We start from the raw sequence: 21,217 nt of genomic DNA, 5'->3' as shown, positions 1-21,217 counted from the left end.
ATTTCACCAAGGTACAAGTCCATTGAAGGAAAATCTTCATAACGCACTCTGGTCAGTCTTCTTTTAATTGCTAAGCGCCTACTTATACCTTGATTTTCGTAAGCTGCCTTCAAATTTTTCCATGCTGCCTTTGCACTTACAGCATTTCTAACATGTGGGTAGCAAGAAGAATGCACGCACAAACAAATCTTGGCATACGCTTTCTGGTCTCGAACTGGATCCACTGGAGTAGCTGCTTCGATACAGTCCCATAAACCACTATCGATCAGAGTTAATTTCATTACGAACTTCCACGTGGCGTAATTCTTAACACCTTCCAGTTTTTCAATGTTTGGCTGTCCACTATTAATCACGATTGGAGTCGTCATTGTAGTATCGAATTTGTTTCAATTTTCTTGACACCGTAATTTTCGTACAAAAAAAAAATTACATTGCACAAATTTCGATTCAAAGCTTCACAAGCACTACATACATTATCACATCATGTGATCAGTCATGAGTACATCACAAAAATTGACGATAAAATTTTTCACTGTGATGAAGCAACTCCAAAGTACATTGCAGCACAGTTCATGAACACCTGGGCTGGGCCCATAACCTGTTAAATTTTAAGAAGCCATAATTCAAACCTGATACTGCATGTTAACTTTTAAGCCATTATTCAAACGAACTAAACTGGAAATAAGAAGTTTTATTTCTCTCCTCTTCTAGGCCACAGGACAATCTAAACGTAAAAAAAATTGCTTCACAGAATATATCACATTATGAAAAATTTACATGAACATATTTGGGTATGAGAATCTTTTGAATCAAAACATTTTAACAAGATGATTGCGACAACGTGTATTTTTACACGCGACAACTACGTAATATCCCCCCCACACACACACACACAACAAACAACAAATGCTACAATATCTTACGCACAGACAGTCCGTGTCACTGTACACCAACTGAAGATGTCACTTTCACCACACAAAGGGGGTGGGGAGCAATACCAAAAGTGTTCGCACGCGATCATTGTGACGTAAAAGAGACCAGTTTTGGAAGTGCTGCACAGGCAAGTCTGGCTCTCGTAGTCTACGTTTGACCTTCATGACTGCTGTTCCCGCGAGAGGAGCTCGAAGGGTTGGTTCTCTCCGGCAGTCGTCCCAATCGTGTTGCAGGTGCTGGGATATGATCAGCAGTTCGCTCTAGGTTGTCATACGCATTGAAGAGTACTAATATGTTGCATTGAAAGAAGTTGACGTGGTGGAGTGGGCAAGTCAAGTATCGCAACAATTGGTCTGTGGTGTTCGTACGGTGATACGGCCAATTTGTGCAGTGTGCCAGTGTTAAACAAAAACAATACTTTGCAGTTCCAGCTCGCTATTACACAGATGGCTGCGTATACGACCCAGCAGCTAGCAGACATGCATCTCATGTATGGGGAGGCACGTGGTAATAGCCGTGAGGCAAGGCGTCTTTATGGAGAACGCTTTCCACATAGACGTTTACCGTCTCACACCTTCTTTCAGGTAGTGGACAGTCGACTGCGTGAAACAGGGTCAGTGTTACCACCGCGACAAGAAGTTGGAAGACCCCGAAGTGTACGCACACATCAGTTTGCAGAAGATGTGTTAACAGCGGTCGCAGAACATCCTGGCACCAGTACGCGAGTGCTCGCTCGGGCACGAAACACGTCTCATGTGAATGTTTGGCGAGTGTTGTCAGATGAAGGAATGCACCCTTTTAAACTGCAGAAAGTACAAGAACTGTTACCTCGTGACTTTCGCCCTCGTATGGAGTTTTGCCAATGGTTGTTGCATCAGCTGGACACAAACCCTCACTTCGGGGCACACGTATTGTGGACAGATGAAGTCATTTTCACCAGGATGGATGTCTTCAATAGTAGAAACAGTCATGTATGGGACTTTGACAACCCACATGCACTTTTTGTGGCCCATCACCAGCACAGGTTTTCAGTGAATGTGTGGTGCGGGATAGTACATGATCATTTAATTGGACCATACATTCTCCCTGTTCGCCTGAATGGTCGCACGTATCATGCATTTCTTAGTGAGGTTCTGCCTGAACTGTTGGAGACCGTACCTTTGGCACTGCGGCAAGAAATGTGGTACCAACACGATGGTGCACCAGCTCATTTCGATCGTAATGTACGACATTTCCTGCATGACGTGTTTCGCAATAGGTTCATTGGTAGGGATGAGCCTGTGCCTTGGCCACCGAGGTCGCCAGATCTCAACCCTCTCGATTTTTTCTTCTGGGGAGAAATGAAAACCCTCGTATACGACACACCTGTCACATCAGCTGAGGACCTCGTTGCTCGCATCAACGTCGCCGCCGCGACGGTAGCAGATACACCTGGCTTGTTTGCTCGTACTCGACAATCCTTGATTCGTCGCTGTCATCTCTGCGTAGAAGTAAACGGCAGACATTTTGAAAACCGTCTGTGATTATTGCCCTCGGCAAATACCAGTGAGAACACTTTTGGTATTGCTCCCCACCCCCTTTGTGTGGTGAAAGTGACATCTTCAGTTGGTGTACAGTGACACGGACTGTCTGTGCGTAAGATATTGTAGCATTTGTTGTTTGTTGTGTGTGTGTGGGGGGGGGGGGGGATATTACGCAGTTGTCGCGTGTAAAAATACACGTTGTCGCAATCATCTGATATTGTGTTTTTCTTTCCCTCCTCCTGTCTCTCGTATGCCACATGACATGATTCGTTCATTCCTCGCGTGTAACTGGGGTATGCAACCGTGCTCAACTTTTCGGATTTTGTGTTCGGTGGTCATGTTTTGATGTTTGAGGTCGGGATGTGTTGTCTTGCATGCATTTCTCATTGTCACGGTCCTTCTTGCTGCGTTACATACCTTTTCCATGCATTGTTGTTGCTGGAAATCCCCAATTCCTTTGAGGACTCCATTGCGCATGCGTGCAGTGAACTTTTCATAGTGACTTCCGGACTGAGCACATACGATTCCTTTATGATTCCCTTGGAACCGCCTCTCTATCTGTGATAGTATTCGTCCCAGTTAGGTGTGACGTTCACTTTGTCACCTTTTGCGAGGCTCCTATCTCGGAAACGAAGCCTCAGTCGTAAAAATGGAACTTAGACTTTTTGCTTGTTTTAGTGTGAGGAATCACCTCCCAAGCGTTGTAAACGACCTTTAGAAACACCCTGTATATTAAATTTTCATGGTCCCAATATAACAGAATGTTATAAAATTTTCCTCGATATTACATTTTCCTGCATTTTTTTACCTTGGTTTCCTGAGACATAAAACTAGATCTTTAACCAAAGAGTAGTCATTTCCAGTTTCATTGGGGATAATGCACATACCAAACAAAAAGGAAGAAGAGGAAACACTTACCACAAATTTTGGTAAGAACAGGACTCCAGCTTCATATGACATGATATATAAGCTGGTGCGATTCTTATTCATCATACCCCATGCTGCTTTGGATAAGTTAGCACTGGTGAGATGAAACCAGCCTACCTCTGTATTGTCTGGTGACAGCCTAGCATATGTCTTAATATGTGGCATGGCTTTGCTACGGTACCTTCTGCTGCTCTTCCACTGACTATACAGAAAAAAAAATCATTAATGGTAAAACATTAATTCAGCTTCATTTAAATGTAAATTTAAAAATAAACCTTCATACTGAATGATAAATTATACTTTGATAATAATGCACATTTCTTCTTTGATTTTATTCTGTTTTCAATTAACTATACATTGACAAATCAACATAATATTTTGTATTTTTTAATTTACATATACTGAACAATATAATACACCAAAAAACATGTTGCTCATCAGGCACGTATCCAGGAATTCCTTTCGGGGGGGGCTCAACACCATTTTTTTAAGGGGTATAGTAAGAACCTCACAATTGTATGTTCAAGACCAGTGGTGGCAATTGGTTTCCAAAATGGGGGGGGGGGGGGGGGGGTGCGGAGGGCGTTGCAAGGAAAGTTTACTTTCTCTTGGTAGATCAAGGCTTAACATTAAGAGGCCATAATGTTGAGGCAAGAAAACAAAAAATTGGGAGCAACTATCCCTTAAATCGTCGCCACTGTAAGGCTGCCATTTTAATCACAACGTGAAATCGGACCATTCTTTACCACTCGACTCCTCTGTTTCCATGCATTAACATTGTGTGCCGGAACCATCTCAGTATGTGTGTTTGTCCATTTCTTCTCATCAGGCATAAAAACATCTATGGTGTCTTTGAGTGTTTTTACGAAGCTGTTACACATGCACGGGATGGACCATGAGATGGACAATCCACTCGACAAAGCGAGATTCAAATTGTGGGCTGCGAACTGGACACAGACAGCTCTCGAATATTTCTCTCTGATTTGAGCCTGAACACCACTAACGTGTCTTGTCCTCCCATATTTGCAGCTCTTATAAAAAGCCGAAACCCACCAAATTGTTCAGATTCAGGCCTTAGCACTCACAAGTGTTCAAAAATGCCTGTCACAGCTTCCGCTGTCTTGTCATATATCGGCACGAAACAAAGGAAGTCTTCTCGAATACAGGTGGATCACGAAACAATTAATGCACAGTGAAAACCCTTCCGTTCCCAACACATCTAATGTATCGTCTCCCAGTATGCTCAAATGCTTACTCATTTATCTCCAGTGACGTGCCCAAGGGAGGGTTGGTGAGGTCATAACCCCATTTGACACCGTAGCGACACAAAAGGCCGCACAAACCTAATTTCGACTTGTGAAATCCTCAGGCGACACGGTGTGAAATCTACCTTATTAGGCCACTGTCATTGTCACCTCGAAGTAGTAGCTCTTGTTGACCACAGCAAGAAATTCTCCTCAACCGGTGGGAATGCTCCTCAGTTTTCTTCTCTCTCCTATATTTTCTGTGCTTGTTCACTATACAGGCAACTCCTTACGATTTGACATACGCAGGACATGTACTATGTAGACATTTTAACGAAAAATTGGTTGAAGTCAAGGATGGCTAGGTGGCTCAGTTGGTAGAGCCCTGATTTGGGTCCTGGTAGAGCCTGCAATTTCCACCTAAAATGTCTACATATGCAACATCTTGCTTTCTCTTCTCGACATTCATAAAATTTTCGGCTGTCTCTTTATGGAAGTTAAGTGTTTGAAACAAAAGTATTTTTTATACCATGAAATTCTCGGACTGCATATATGAAATTTAGTTCTGGCAAAACTAAATCATCACTCAAAACTTTGATTTTCAGCTGATCCATGCAGCTTATTTCTGTTTTAACAAACCACTCCAATATCCGGTACTGCTGAAATATTCACTTTAGAGAGAGAGAGAGAGAGAAAGAGAAAGAGAGAGAGACGCACCTTGATCTCTTCGGCCCTCGAACCGAACTAGCACTACACTGAGGCCCCGGAAGTTCTGCTGTCGTCAATGTCTTCATTTTCGAATCACTATATCTTATAAAGCAACCAGAGGACGCTGACTGATCTGATCACCAATCGACTGTATGTATGAAAGAAAATTTCGGGGCTTACAATTCTACCCAATAAACCAAATACTATTCTCACACACACCTCTGAAATCTCATTAACCGATTCTTTGTACAGATCAACCGAAATATTGAATCCGCGTATTTATATCCTCATTATATTCTAGAACGTTCCGCAGATAAAATGATTCGTTAATATTGCCAGTAGTTGACTCCTTCTCTCATTCAAGAACGTACCCTCTCCCACCTTCCAGAGATTAGAAATTACAACGTATCGCCCTACGTGTGGCGTTACCTTTGTTGTGCAGCTTCCAAATGCTGATAAGTGTCTACATAGTGCTCAAGTGCGCTGCGACAACACCGAAAGCGCAAGAAAAGTTTACGTGCAATATTATCAACAACATGGTTATAGAACATTCTTGCCTCGATAATTGTCTATCTCCTTAAATCATCGTCACATTATTCAAAAAGCCAAAAACCTAATTTTATCTAGTGTAAAATAAAAAACTCTCTGGGGATAGCTCGAGCCACCTCAACCCCACCTTGGATACGTGCTATTAACAATAACAGGGTTATAGAACATTCTGCGTCTTGTCTCGATAATTATTTCTCCCAAATTATCATCACATTATTCAAGAAGCCAAAATCCTAATTTTATCTAGTGTAAACAGAAAAAAATCCTGAAGGAGGGCTCGAGCCTCTTGATTCCCACCTTGGATACGTGCTATTGACTATAATAAGGTTATAGAACACTCTCCGTCTTGTTTCGATAATTATTTCTCTCAGATTTATAAATTTATTATCTTCACATTATTCAAGACGCCAAAAATCTAATTTTATCTAGTGTAAATTGAAAAATTTCCTGAGGGGGGGGCTCGAGCCACCTCATCCCCACCTTGGATACGTGCTATTAACAATAACAGGCGTTCAAAACATGCTCCATCTTGCCTCAATAATTATTTCTCTCCTTACATTATTTTCACATTATTCAAGAAGCCAAAAACCTAATTTTATCTAACGTAAACTGAAAAATTTCCTGGGGAGAGGGTCGAGCCCCCTGTGCCTCATCTTGGATATGTGCTATAATCAATAACAGGGTTACGGAACATTCTCCGTCTTGCCTCGATAATTATTTCTCTCCTTAAATTATTGTCACATTATTTTATTTCACACCACAAGAAACCAAAAACCTCATTTTATCTAGTGTAAACCTAAAACTTTCGGGGGGGGCTCGAGCCCCCTAAGCCCCCCCTCTGGATACGTGCCTGTTGCTCATGATCTTTTGATATTAAAGAATAGCCGTATATTTTTAGTACTTACTATAGATAATCTCGAAACCAACGTTGCTTATTGTGAGTCATCTTTCCATATGGAAGACAGCCTCCACCCAAGAGACCATCATGACTGTCTGCCACATTTTGGAAACTTGGATATATCTGGGGGTAAAATATATAATTTTATTAAACTGGGCAAATAATATTATAAAATAATGTCATTAACACTAAGAACTACATTTTGTTGGAAGAAAAACGAATCACAATTCACCTTTGAAACTCTTCCTATGAATCAAATACATGGTTTTGTTTCAAGTAGCACTTAAATAATATCCAGATATAAAGTGACAAAAATTGCATTTTACTGTTCCACTATTTGTCTCGTTTTATAAGTCTAGGAGTTATCTTGAAAACCAAGTCTAAATTCGAGACATTTCATGGTAAAAAAGATATTGTATTGTTTTGTGTGTGTTCCGATATTTGTAGAGCAGTGAATAAGCATGCAGTTTCTTTATGGAATTGCAACAAGAATTAAAAGTTCCTGCGTCTTGACGCAAACTCAAAATAAAAAATTCTTGAGTTGTTTCTGATATGTGGGGTAAAGTTTTCAAGGAGATTTATAAATGGTTAATGAATAATGAAGCTGCTCTTAAGAAGATTGGTTCTTCTGCTAAATACGTCTGGCATTACTTGACTTCAGCATAGGACTAATATCAAAGGTTGATCAGAAAGGACGAGAAAGGCTATGCAAGTCACGTCGAGTTTATAATAATTAATACCTCTTGACATTGGGAGATCATATTTTATTTATTGTATATGATGTATCATTTTATCATTTATGTGATCCATCCTTTAATAAATAATAATAATATATTAATAATAAAAATAATTTTATAATTAGGTCTAACAGACTTTTCAGGAAGGAGGGGGAATGATCTCCTTGGGATGTCTTGTTTTTGGGTCAAAATATTATGGTCACCCTAACCAATATGGCAAATGGCAATATTTTGGAAATTATGCTGACAAGGATAAAGATGAGAAAAGAAAAACAAAATATTCACTTTCTACTTTTTATAAAGTGAAATTAAACTCTATGAATTACAAGAAAAAATATTTACTACTGCATGCAAAGTTTGTTTCACATCATGATTAAAATTACATGGGTACAGCTAAAATGTTAACATGATTAAGCCTTGTTTCCATGACAGAAAAAAAAAACACATATGCTGACCACGGCAGTTTATGTTTCAGTAAAAAAAAAAAAATGACCTTCCAACCCTCTATCAGGGTCTTCTTCAGACTTGAAACCAATTTGGTTTTAAGTCTGAGGAAGACTTGGATAGAGGGTTGAAACGTTGTTGTTAATTTTGTTGACTGTAATATATACAGCCTTGGTCAGCATATGTTGTGTTTTTCAGCTAAAATAATGTCTGTAAAAAGTAATAATGCTTGTGTATAATTTGGCTATTAATATAGGAACATGACAATACATTCAAAGTTTACCATGCAGATCTGCAAGACATTTGCTGCAATATATTCTTAAATTCACTTAATGTAGTTGTAATATTCTAAAAATAAAGATCAATGCCCATTACATGTTGCAGAATTCAGAGGAAATTCACATTCTGTAAGTGCTTGTCTGCATGAAAATGTAAAGTTTAAGCTGAAAGTTGTATTTCCACTATTTTTTGATCAAATATGCCTTGTGCCTTGTAATCAAAAGTTCCAGACATGATGGAGGCACAACGGTTCGGATCTCACTTTAAACTGTAGGTTCAGTACTGATTAGCCTTCCTGTACATAATATGGACTTAGAAACCAAAACTCAAACAAGTATCACTTGCTGAATTTTTAAGAACAGAAACTTACCACCTTGAGTTGAGGAGACGGAACACAAATAGCTTGCCCTGCTGCCTCACTCAGACTATTCCTAAACTCCCCAAGCAACCATGAGGATGGTTCCGGACCTAAGCTTCCAATGGAAGAGCACTGAGAAATGACAGTCCACTTGCTGTCCATCTGGGTGGCATGCCTTTTCAAGATATTACCTAATCGACGATGACCCCACTTATTCATATCAGAATCCTTGTGAGACTGAGGTACTGACGACACAAACCAAACCCTGAGAAAACGAAAGATTATTTAAGATAAAAGACATAATTCAACGGCAGTTATAATTTTTCAGGGCGATATTTTACTCAAATCACTGTATCCTCTTTATGCTGTAATCTATTTCACAGAGATAGTGAATTTGTATTAGTTCCATTAAATGCAGGGAGATGGCACGAAGTTGTATGTGTGGAAAATGTGGGGCTTTGTTGCTCAGACTTGGTCTAAGAATGCCAGGGACCCACGTTCAGTTCCTGGCTGTGACACAATTTTCACATAACTGTGTGATAAGTCAATGCTTTTGTTGTTTACAATGAAGATAATAGGTGCTAGGTGTCATCTAAATGTCTCCTTGCAAGATAACCTGTCTTTTCTAGTTTGATTACTATTCCCCCCCCCCCCCCCCCGCAATATCCCAGTGTGAAATTGAGTAAGAATAAGTTGCCCTGATAGCCTCTATCCACCGAGAAGGAAGTATGATGAACAGTTCTGTTTTACTTGAAAAGAATACCTGCAATTTACGTTGGTATGAACCAGTGGAATGTGCCCTAGTGAGGGACTGAATTCAAAGTATGGAAAATTAAAATTCTTGAAATTGTTTGCGACAGTATCCTGTTATAAATAGAAACATGTTTCCCTTGTGATATTTGAAGTTTTGATATTTCACATGTGGGATTTTCAGAATAGCTCCTGAGAAAGATGACTATATGTATCATTAAAACATCAAATTAATAAATATTAGCAGATAAGAGTAGTACCCACATCTAGTTTTTGATGGTAATACAAAATGAAAGAATACATATTGGTGTAGCAGCTGCGGTAGCTCAGTCGTTAGGGCGTCTGACTACCATGCGAGAGATCCAGGTTCGGTCCCCGGTGGGGGAGAACTGGGAAATTTTTCCACCTGTTCAAGTGGCTCCGGCACCCACCCAGCGTCGTATAAAGTGGGTACCTGGAGAAAACTCTGGGGGAATAAAGGCAGCCAGGGGCATGGTGCTGATCACATCACCCCCATCTTCGGCCGTGATCAAGAAAGTGTGGGGCCCTAACTCCACACCCCCTATACGCCTTCATGGCATGGTGCAAAGCCCAGGGGAGCACTTTACATTTTTTTTTTTACATATTAGTGTGTTCATTTTTGAAAATTTTCTTCCATATTTAAGGTAAAGTTCTCTGTGCATATAGCACCGTGCCATGAAAGCACATTTAGGTGATGTGGGAATAGGACCCCACACATTCACGATCTCACCCATTTTGTAGCTGATTGATCAGCATCAGGTTCTGGCTGATTTTACCCCCCAGGGGTGTCCCCAGCTATTCATTGATTTGAGGCTGGGTGAGCCCCAGAGCCGTTTCATGCGGGGACAAGGCCAGAAAAATCTGACCTTAGATCACCCACCAATTATTTATAAATTAGGTTGGAAAAACGAGGCAATAAAAACAGAAAACGTTGAATTATGCATTAAATATTAAAGGATTCCTAATATTAATTCATTGAGCAAATAATTCTTCTTCGACTGAAGATATTAAGTTCATACATAAGATGATACATAAGACAGCTAATGTTGCTACCTGATCTTGGAGAAGTCTGCTCGCCTCACTCTCCCAATCCATTCTTGCAGTTTGGGCAGCTTGTAAAAGCACAGATAGCGTAACAAATCTGCTTTAAACTCTGTAGGAGATTCCCCTGCATTGGTATCAGCATCATCAGGCAATTGAGGGCACAAAGGACTCATCCACAATCTGAAACAGTGAATTTTTATCACTTCATTATTTGATAGGCACAAAGTATTACCTGGAATGAGGAATGATGAGTGAACCCATCTGATATAAAGTGACAAATATTTTTTGTAACATCCATTTTGTGAATCAATCTTAACATGAATAAGTTAGAAAAGATTTAATATATTTAGGAACTCTGTTAAAAACATACACACAATTTTTTTTTCAAAAAAGTTTAAGTTACTAGCTATTAACTTGATTGTAATTAATCATTTATAAACAGCACATTGATGATTTTATAACATTTTCACAAAAATCACGTTTGCATCATCAGACCCAATGGAGCAGGAAGAAAAACACTTGCATATCACATAGTTTGTCAGGTTTTTTATTGGAAATTGCTGTCTTGATTGTTTGTATCCAGGTGATAAATAAAAATGTATTTCCCATCTTCGTTAATATATATTTAATATTCTGATCTATCTATATGCACCTAATTAGGTGGTAACCACATTGATGCAAGTTCCATCTCCATACTTTGACCTTCTATTTTGCACTTTCTCATTCAACTTGAACTGACAAAATGCAGGCCACACTTCAGATATTTGACCTCCATTCAGCCAGACTCCTAACTCAATTTATTTCAGCTCTTATGTTTGAATTTCATTATCTACTAATGAGTACTATATCTAATTTGCAACCATGTATAACAAAACTTTTTATTATAGAAAATAGAGTTGAATACAAAGTAGTTACTTAATAAGCTTAATAAAGCTAGCAGTCTTCAGGTAGATTTGAAGGTGAAGCACAGGTATTTATTTCCAATTTTCCCCATCATGTTTCATTAGTTCACCTAAATAGAACTATTTTCAAACAAAAGTAAGGCTTATTTTCTAAGGTCATACCTGATACCATTTAGAACCGATCCTGATACTAATGATGACTCTTACCAATTTCTACCAATATCGAGGTTTGACTCCACAAAAGCATTGCATAGCACTATTGCAGAAAGTATTAGCTGGTATTAATGACTAATTTCGAAGTATAATACCACTGGTATCGGAAGAGCCGTAGTAGCTCAGCTGGTAGAGCATCTAGCTACCAAGTGGAAGACCCGGGTTTGAATCCCACGGCAGGTGATCTGCGCAGCTCTGAGGCCCACCCAGCCTCATAAATGGGTACTTGGGGGCAACCCTGTGGGGTAAAGGAGATTGGGTGTGATGTTGATCATATCATCCCAACTATGGCCAAGATCAAGAATATACCTCCACATCACCCCATATGCCTTCATAGCATGTGTGCGCACGCACAGGGGTACCTTTACCTTTTTACCACTCGTATCGGTTGAAACTCATATATAGATAGTGGTATGGGATCAAGTATTTCAACAGACACCCACACAAAGGTCAGGTCCGGATTTATGTCAGAGTGCCAATATGCAGTTCCAGTTATAACTTTTAGATCAATTTATGTCAGACGTAGGTCAGAATATTAAATATATGTTAATGAAGCTGGAAAATACATTTCTATTTATTACCTGGGTACAAACAGTCAAGAAAATATACAATTAAGACAGTAATTTCCAATGAAAAGCTGGCATAAAAATAAGATCATGTGTTTTGTTAACAAGAATCAATATTTTTACCACATTTCAGATATCTCTTTATTTTCATTTAATGACTTCTATCAAAGCATATTTTCACCAATGGAGGCCCAGGACTGTAGCCATCCTTTCATGTAAATGTGGACCTGTGACCTATATATCAGCTCCGAATCTGTAGATACAGGGTGAATATGGTCTTTTATATCTGAATAGATATAGCATGGCTATGTTGGCTGCTTCCTACCTTCTTTTGCTACATTCTTTTGTTCTTGGATTAGTATTGTGTCGGTAGGGGTTTGATTCAAACATCCTATTTGTGATCTCATTAATGGTGGTACTTACTTGTTTGATATAAACAGAGCTTCACTTAGCACTTTACATAATGCCGTAGGTGATATGCAGAGATGTGATTGTGTGCGCCATCTTTAGCTCAGGCAGATTGCTAATCAACCTTGTACACATGTGGCTGTTGAACAATCAGCTAACTAAATGCTTACCCTTGAACATGATCTTCCCAATCCTCCTCGATCAAGTTTGCAGTAGAAACCATGACTCGCAACCCACCATTTCTATAGTAGAAGAGAGTCATCTTTCTGCGAAGATAACAAGGAGGTACTTAACAGTGAAAATATCAGGTACTCACCCCTGTGTTCGATTGTGCCAATCCGATTCTATTAGGTTAGCAGTGTGCACAACTACCCTAAGCCCACCATCCTTGTAGTGCAACAGGGACATCTTCCTGTGGCGAAACATTGTAATCTACTTCAGTTATGGGTCCTGGAATTTTGATTAGTTTAGTGCGAAACTAAATGGCCTGGCTGATAACCAATGAGAATAAATTAGGACTTAGCTGATGCCAATGCAATTCAATCAGCCAATACTAATGGGATCGGTATTGGAAACTTTCGGTACTGGCCGACACTTTTCCAGTCTAAAGGCCCTGGAAATTGTGCAAAATGCATTTTTCATTATTTTGGCAACAACGTTGTGAGAAATTACTTTTGTGATCAAATAATTATCTTACGTGAAATTATGCAAATTTTAAAGCAAAACTATACAATTTATGTGGTATAGTTCCAATTTCGAAGTATTGACATTGGTATCGGGTCAGTCCTAACATAAATTATTAGCATTTTGAACTAAATGTTATTACTGAAAATAGAGACTACAGTTCATTTTGATCTACTTTATACTGAATTTACTGCTATTATATACTTGAAGTATGTAGCTATTTAAATGCATAATATGGTTAAGAATAAAACAAATATTTGGAGCCATTGACTTTCATTATTCTGTATAATGAGAATGCCCAATTAATATTAAACCACAATGCTAATAGAAACTACAAATTATTTTGTAATTGCATCAAATGGTCATTATGAAACTGAATATCCCTGCTAATCGGCAACATATAACTTTATTACACTGAAGCAAAAAACAAACGGCTATGACTATATTATCTTATTGCTAGTTCATGTACTTGTGACTTTAGTTAAATCTACACAACCTGATTACTAATACTGGTGTCTCACTACAAATAATTAATGTAGTCTACATTTATTATTCTCTGTGGAGAACATACACATGTAACATCTATTCTACACAACTACCTCAGTGTCCCATGTACAGTTTTGAAGCACAACTGACTTGTTTCAAACCTTTACATGAAACAATGGGTAAGTTGTTATGAAAGAATGATATCTTCCTCCATGTACCAACCAAACCAATATGTTTGCATATACTGGACATAAACAAAGAAATGAAATCAAGAAAAACCAAGAATGTACACACATGAAAAAGTTACGTACATATAAATTAGGGATTCGTCAATGTGAAATTTTAAAGTTTCTCACAATCATCCATGTTAGCACATTCAAATCACTAATTCATAAAAATTAAATTTTAACCAAAACAGGTCATGTATGGATAGAAAATTTACCTGCTACTGAAAAGGTATTCCATTGACCAGATATTAAATGACAAGTATCCCATGAAGAAAATCAATGATCCCTTCACCTCCTGAATTAATGTGCAAGGGTAATTATTCAAAACAAGATAAAATCAAAAAAAATTTACAAAATCACAAGCCATTCTCTGGTTGCTACAGTGACATGATCAGGACATCAAGTTGTTATACTTTTAAATCCTTTTTAACTCTATTAACCATGTTGTACCCTTTCCATGACTTGTTCATTTCTTCCTGAAGGACCAAGGTGAGTTTCAAAATTTGGAGGACAAAACACAGCATATGCTGTGATTTTTATCTTGTTTTTAATATGTTGATACATAGTATAAAATACCAACTTCAATTTATGATGCAATGCTAAGTCAGATGAAAACCTTAACTTATTTTTGTGTATCTAGTAATTTTTGCATGTATTGTAAAATTTTGTTATATTTCAGAATGGACTCATTGTTTATCAATACATATTTTCAAGTGTTCTAAAAGTGTATGATAACCTCTGAAAAATTTAACCATGGGATGTACATTCAGTCATGCCAATGCAGAAGTATTTCCATCTGTATGCCTGCAAAATGATACAATTACTGAATTTTCTCCATTTGTAAACTAGCTGATGCATAAGGATATTGAGTTTTCATTTGCGATGAATTTCTATAGGATTTAGGTTTCAAGATCCACCATCTTTACAATGACAAAATGATATCTTGAACTGAACTTGATCAATGTTGCAGTTTCAAGGGTGTTTTGTAAATAACAGCTGATATTTCACACAGTCTGTTCTGTAATATTTCCAGTGGTCAGAAGTAGCATGCTACTTGTAGCGGCAATACTGTAGCTATAGCTGTGCTACATTTTGAAAATTGTAGCTGTAGCGGTAGCGAAGCTACACAATTCCTGTAGTTGTAGTGAAAATTTCGCTACAGCTACATTTCTTCTCAGCATTTTGAGGTAAATTTTGAATGTGGCAACAGCATAAAAGAAATCGAAAATAACGGTTACATTTGCAGGAGGTTCATAAAGACAAAGTCTATTACATGGAGATACGGATAATGTAGATTTTAAATATCTTGATATCACAATATAGGTATCCACGTAATTAATTTCATTAGTATCTTATTAATTCTAATATCCAGATAACTAACTGATATATATGGATATATTGAGGCTAACAGCAACGTTTTTTTGAACTGCATCTCTATTTTGGGAAAATGCCTTGTTTGTGGATTCCTTGAAGAAAAAAAAATACCTCATTTGTGCCACCACCGGAACATATCGTGTGGATATCCCTACTGTAAGAGGCAGCAAAATGTCATTGTGTATGTGTAAAACACAACTTGCAATGCAAAAACAAGCAATCCATTTTCCACTACAATGACAAAGCAATAGTGCTAGCAATCAATGGCTCAGTATGTTAACAGCATTGACATTTGTCAGGATATAGGATCTCGCCAGCAAGAAATTATTGTTACACGAATGATAGACATACACTTTCTGGAATTACAATTATTTTCGTCATAATATTTGTTCACAAATTTTCAAATTACAATGTGTTTAGAACACTCAGATTTACACATCAGTTTCCTCAATATATTTCTGCTTCACTTTTCTGTTACTTTCGCTAATCATGGCAATGAAGATGAATGGTTTATTTAGTAATGCTCTTATCTAGAGTCGCTTTCTGCCACTTTTGGCTAATTGTGAGAATAAGGAAGAATGATTAATGACGATGAGCAGCATGGAGAATAGAGGAGGAGGAGGATCCCATCCTCTAGGCATTTTTCCTAGTTTTTATTTTGAGTCCTCTTTATGCACAGATAAGCTAATTGAGACTGGTTCCGAACCACTATGTGACACAACTCAAGGAAAATATGTTGATATACCAGGTGTTCCATTCAAATCTCCATAATTTCAATTAATCGTAGAAAAGAAAGTATGAATGATAGAGCAATGAAATTTCAGAGAATTGAAGAAAAACTCACAAATTTTATTTTCCACACACTAATAGACCTCCACATGTTCCCCATTGGTAGCACGAACAATATCCAGTCTGTATTCAACTTCTTGCCATGTTCTCTCCATTTCCCCTGTTACTGTTGCAATCGTATCACGTATGCGGGTTTGTAACTCTGGGATGTTATTCACTGGAGTCGCAAACACACGATCCTTGACGTAACACCAGAGGAAGTAGTCCAGCGGAGTGAGGTCAGGTCGAATTTCTTCCACCTTTCCCTCCGACACACGACGGCGAGCCCCACCAGATTGTTTTAGGACACTGCCGGTTGTTAGAAACTTACTAAACCACAGCCTAATTGATTTAGCATCAGGTGCAACTCCTCTGTACACTCGTCTGAAATTTTGTTGCGTTGCAATCACAGATTTTGTGTCAGCATACCACACCACTGCCTGTGTGCGTTGTTGAACAGTCGCCATTTTTTATTTATGTGACCGTGGCGCTGCATAGTGAGCAAACGGACAACTTCAAGTCACGAAAACAAAACTTGAAGATCTGGCCTTTCATTTGGTGTTACAGTTATTTCATAATTCATCGTACTTCGTTCACAGTAATTAATTGAAATTAGGGAGATTTGAATGGAACACACTGTATAAATGTAAATAATTCTGCCAAATTTTATTTGTGTATAGTTGTAATCATTAATTTGGGTATCATCCTAATTGCAATATTGTACTCATATATCAAATTTGAATTGATCTGCCTCTTACATAGGTACATTATTCTCAAACACTATAGTAAATATAAGCAACTGAAGTAACACAACTATAACAATTACCGAATGACGGGAAACATGATAATAAATAAGAGAATCTATTTTCAGTAAATACAACTATCATACTAGGGTCTTCTTTGTAATATCCATGTGATTGTTTTAAGTTGTTTTTTTATGCAAAAGTAGCGAAGTAGCGAACAGGAGTAGCGTAACGAGCTACTCTTTGGAAAATGTAGCTGTAGCAAAGCTACATTTTGGAAGAGTAGTTGTAGCTGTAGAAAAGCTACTTTTAACATGTAGCGTTCTCATCACCGAATATTTCTCTGTATTTTTAAAGGCTTTCATTTGACTCACTCTTATACTTAAATAGGAGGCTGCAATGAGTTTTTTGTATTTGAAAAAGAAACTGAATCCAGGGTGAATTTAATATACTATTGGAGTCGTAAACGTATTAACAGGCAACACTTCATGGCAGACTGATTGCAAAACTTACAGCTGCCTAAGCATGAGAGTGGCAGATCCTTGCACGTGTGTGCCTGCATGCAGACAGAATTGCCAACTGACACTGGTGGATACAATATGCACCACTCTGCATGTTTATATCCACAGTACTATTAACAGAATGGCAGATTGCACTAAATTGCAGGCAATTATAAATACATCAGATCAGTAAAATTAGCATCAATTTTAGCAACAAATTTTCTGGTCTATACTGGTCAGTATCAATACAGTAATGATTAGAGGCATGCAAATTTCGTTTTTGACGAAAACACAAAATATGAAATAACATGCTGTAATGTTCATTTTTCATGTTTCTGAAAGGTCTGAGGTGCATTTTTCTACCCTATTTTGTCACGGAATAATGCGAAATGAACTGCATAATGCGAAATTGACTCTTAAACACGAAATTTACAGTTTATATACCGACGTGACACTTTCTGAAGTTTGAAGTATCCTGTGAGTTATGCAATTCATGGAAAATTGATTAATTCTGCTGTAAATATTTGAGAAGCAAAAGTGGACTCCTTTACACAGGAATAAACTTAATACTTTGGTAACTACATAAATGTGCTATTAGAAGGGATAAGTTTATCTTGTGTAATAAGTGCAGTTTTTAAATCAAATTTAGGATTATATTCACAATTTTGAAACCAAAATGTCATTTTATATAGCACTTTTGATGTGATTATTCACCGCTATAACACCGAAATTTTATTTTATTTACCGATTTTGAACCTGAAATCGACTAGGTTTTTGTACCGAAATTTTGCTTTTTTATTTACCAAAAATGTGTGCCTCTAGTAATGATTAATGTGTCCTATCCCTATTTATTTTATTACCTCAGCTATCATGCAAGTTCTGTGTGCTGCTACATTCTAAAAAAAAATACTGATAAATGCACAAAATGAGTAAAGTTGAAAATGAAATACAAACGTGTGATGGTGACCAAAAGGGTGGGGAGGTTTCACTCGTATCGCTTCAATGTTATCTGGACGATTCTTTGGATCCTTCAAGTCTTCATCATCATCTCCATAGAGTATCAGCATTGGTTTATCCCTAAAACAAAAGAAAAAATTTACAAACAAGCCACATTTTATTCCATGCTAGTGTTGTCCTCTCAAAAAACATTGCTTCAGTTTGAAGTTATCATGCTTCTGCAACACCCTTTCAATATTCAACCTATATTACTACGACTAAAGTAAAATTGTATGTGTGGAATACATAATTTTTGGTTGACTTGTATTTTCCAGAGGGGAGAGTGCCCCCACTTGTCCTCCCCTTCCAGATATCCATGTGCACAAATTAATTTTCTAAGTAGGTATTATGACAAAGAATTGAGGATATGTACATTTAATTCAAAATTTTCTCCCCTTTTCGGTGAACTGACTACCATTTCAGTCTGTTTAACCTTTAGGTGACCGATCGTCTCGATCGAGACACTCTTAGGTAACCCTCGGGTGCCCGATCGTCTCGATTGAGATGCTTTGTCAAGGTCATAGTTTTTACGTTATAACTTTGCTATTTTTGGCTAGAATTCAGATTTTCTTTTTTGTTGTTGTTGATTTGGTGTTTTAAGTCCACTTTATGCACAGTAAGGCTAATCGGGACTGGACCTACAGTTTAAAGTGGGATCCGAACCACTTGTGCCTCCGCCGGGTATCGAACCCGGGACCCCTTGATTACAAGGCGAAGACGCTACCACTGCGCCATCGGGGAGGCCCGATTTTCTTTTTTCATATTGTTGTTTACACATGTATTTAACAGAAATGATTGTTGCAAGTTTTTTTTCTCATGAAAATGGCGGGAAAAAGGAGACTTCTTGTTTGCATTTTTTTTTTAAGGGAAAAGTTTTGCCGACAAAGGAAGGCCGGATTTGTTGTTCTAAAGCAATGCGTTTCCCTCCCCTCTGGAAACTGCATTGGAAGGAAGTTTGTTTATCGGTACCCGAGGCCAAAAGGAATGATTTCCGTCCTTTTTTTTTTCAGGGGGACAGGGGGGAAACCTCATTTTTTTTTAAAAAAAATGCTTTTTTGGGGGGGATTCCCCCTCCCCCCTCCATATATATGCCGAATGTGCAAAAATTTTATATCGTCTGAATCTGTGATTCATTCCGCGTACAACAGTATATCATTCATCTCTCTAGGGCAATTAGCCTCTGAGCTACAGTAATTTCAAGGTAATGCTGCATTTTGAAGCTTGAATTAGTGGCATGCTGACCATTCCTTTTGGGGGTACAACTCGCGTTACATTGGTCATACGATAATAATGCAAGTATTTTTGTGTTCTTTACATGCCAGCGATAATTTCCATGTGCATGTTGACACTGTCATGTACTTTTTCCTTGGGGGGGGGGGGGGATCCCCATTTTTTTGAAATTTTGGGGGTTCTCCCCTCCCCCACCCACCACATATATGCCGAATTTGCATAAATTTTATATAGTCTGATTGTCCAGTTCATTCCGCGTACAACAGTATATCATTCATCTCTCTAGGGCAATTAGTCTCCGATCTACACTCATTTAATTGAAACTGCATTTTGCTCAAAATCGGCTCGGGCAGCAAGAAGGTTACCTGTGAAAATGGTCTTGGGCTCCTAAAGGTTACATTTTAAAAAGAAAAAAAAATCCAGAAACCTCTTATTCAATGTATTTTGCATTATTTGATGTTTATATAAATATTTTAATATTAATTAATTTTAATACAGCATGCCATTTCACTAGTTGTTAATCTCAGTGCTGTAGTGTAACCAGAGACAAAAAAAGACAACACCATCTTAACGAAAATAAAGTATTCTGTTTTGTGAAAATTTCCATTTAGAGCCCTGAATATAATTCTAAATTGTTCAGCCATAAATTGACTTTCCTGACTTTACAAGGAAGATAATCTATTCTTAACAACAGACTCAATGTTTCAGGCAGAAGTTTGAAGTGTGATAGATTTTGCTACCTTTGGAAATTGTTCATGGAACAATGAGCAAATTATTCACATAGATTTCTCGACTTTTCCAGAATTTCCACGTCAAAGTGAATCCGTTCATGTAATCACTTGTTCAATTTACTGTTACATGAACAATATACGGGTCTCCACGACGGTGTACGGGTAACGTTGTCACCTTGTAATCAAGGGGTCCCGGGTTTGATGCCCGGTGGAGGTACATAGTAGTTCGGATCCCACTTTAAACTGTAGGTTCAGTCCCGGTTAGCCTCACTGTGCATAAAGTGGACTTAAAACACAAACTCATGAATGATACACTTCTACACCACAATATATACAGTTTATGAATTCTGATTGCTACAAATCTTAATAAAAATATATACTCACAAGTGTCGTGCTTTTACATACTGTTCTAGAAGCCAACCCAAATCCACCATGAAGTTCACTTGTAGTGATGATTGAAGGTCTCCAAGGCTTGGATCCAGAAGTTCTAGGGTAAATAATAATACCTACTGAACTGGCAAAAAGTAGCAAATCTTTTGAGTAAAACTTTCTTGTAGACATTGACAGAAAGATTGGAATGCTAATAATTTAAACATCCTGAACTTTTCATAAATAGTATGTAATTAAGTGCATAGTTCTATAATTTTGTTACTCTTGTTACAAACTTTACATAATCTCATTTTGAGAATGAGTGTGTATATTACAAATTACGTAGTCACAATATAGTTTTATGTTTCTGGTGCATATCAGATATCCATGGAAAACACTATTTTTTTTACTGATAAAGAATGGAAGGATTTTACTGAACTAACTGTTCAGTTGTTCATACACTATTTTACACAAGAGGTGGACAAACTCTTCTGTAAACAACAGAACAATTCATTCAGACTGAAGTTTACAAAATGGATACTAGT

General features: G+C 37.8%; 1 protein-coding gene across 1 annotated transcript in view; it reads right to left on the bottom strand.

Annotated features, from left to right (window-relative positions):
* gkt (tyrosyl-DNA phosphodiesterase glaikit) overlaps nucleotides 1-21,217 on the bottom strand; it is a 43,452-nt gene that overhangs the window by 11,570 nt on the left and 10,665 nt on the right. The window contains exons 6-12 of the mRNA XM_083119233.1: nucleotides 20,688-20,790; nucleotides 18,301-18,423; nucleotides 12,821-12,916; nucleotides 10,425-10,595; nucleotides 8,613-8,865; nucleotides 6,790-6,905; nucleotides 3,375-3,585 (exon numbers count right to left, since the gene is read on the bottom strand). Coding sequence (XP_082975359.1) covers nucleotides 3,375-3,585; nucleotides 6,790-6,905; nucleotides 8,613-8,865; nucleotides 10,425-10,595; nucleotides 12,821-12,916; nucleotides 18,301-18,423; nucleotides 20,688-20,790 — 1,073 coding nt within the window. The remainder of the gene's footprint in view (nucleotides 1-3,374; nucleotides 3,586-6,789; nucleotides 6,906-8,612; nucleotides 8,866-10,424; nucleotides 10,596-12,820; nucleotides 12,917-18,300; nucleotides 18,424-20,687; nucleotides 20,791-21,217) is intronic.

This window comes from Lepisma saccharinum, chromosome 3, assembly GCF_977018435.1.
Source record: "Lepisma saccharinum chromosome 3, izLepSacc3.1, whole genome shotgun sequence".
NCBI lineage: Eukaryota > Metazoa > Arthropoda > Insecta > Zygentoma > Lepismatidae > Lepisma > Lepisma saccharinum.
Note: the sequence above shows the minus strand (reverse complement) of the source record. Positions and strands in the feature narration are given on the sequence as shown.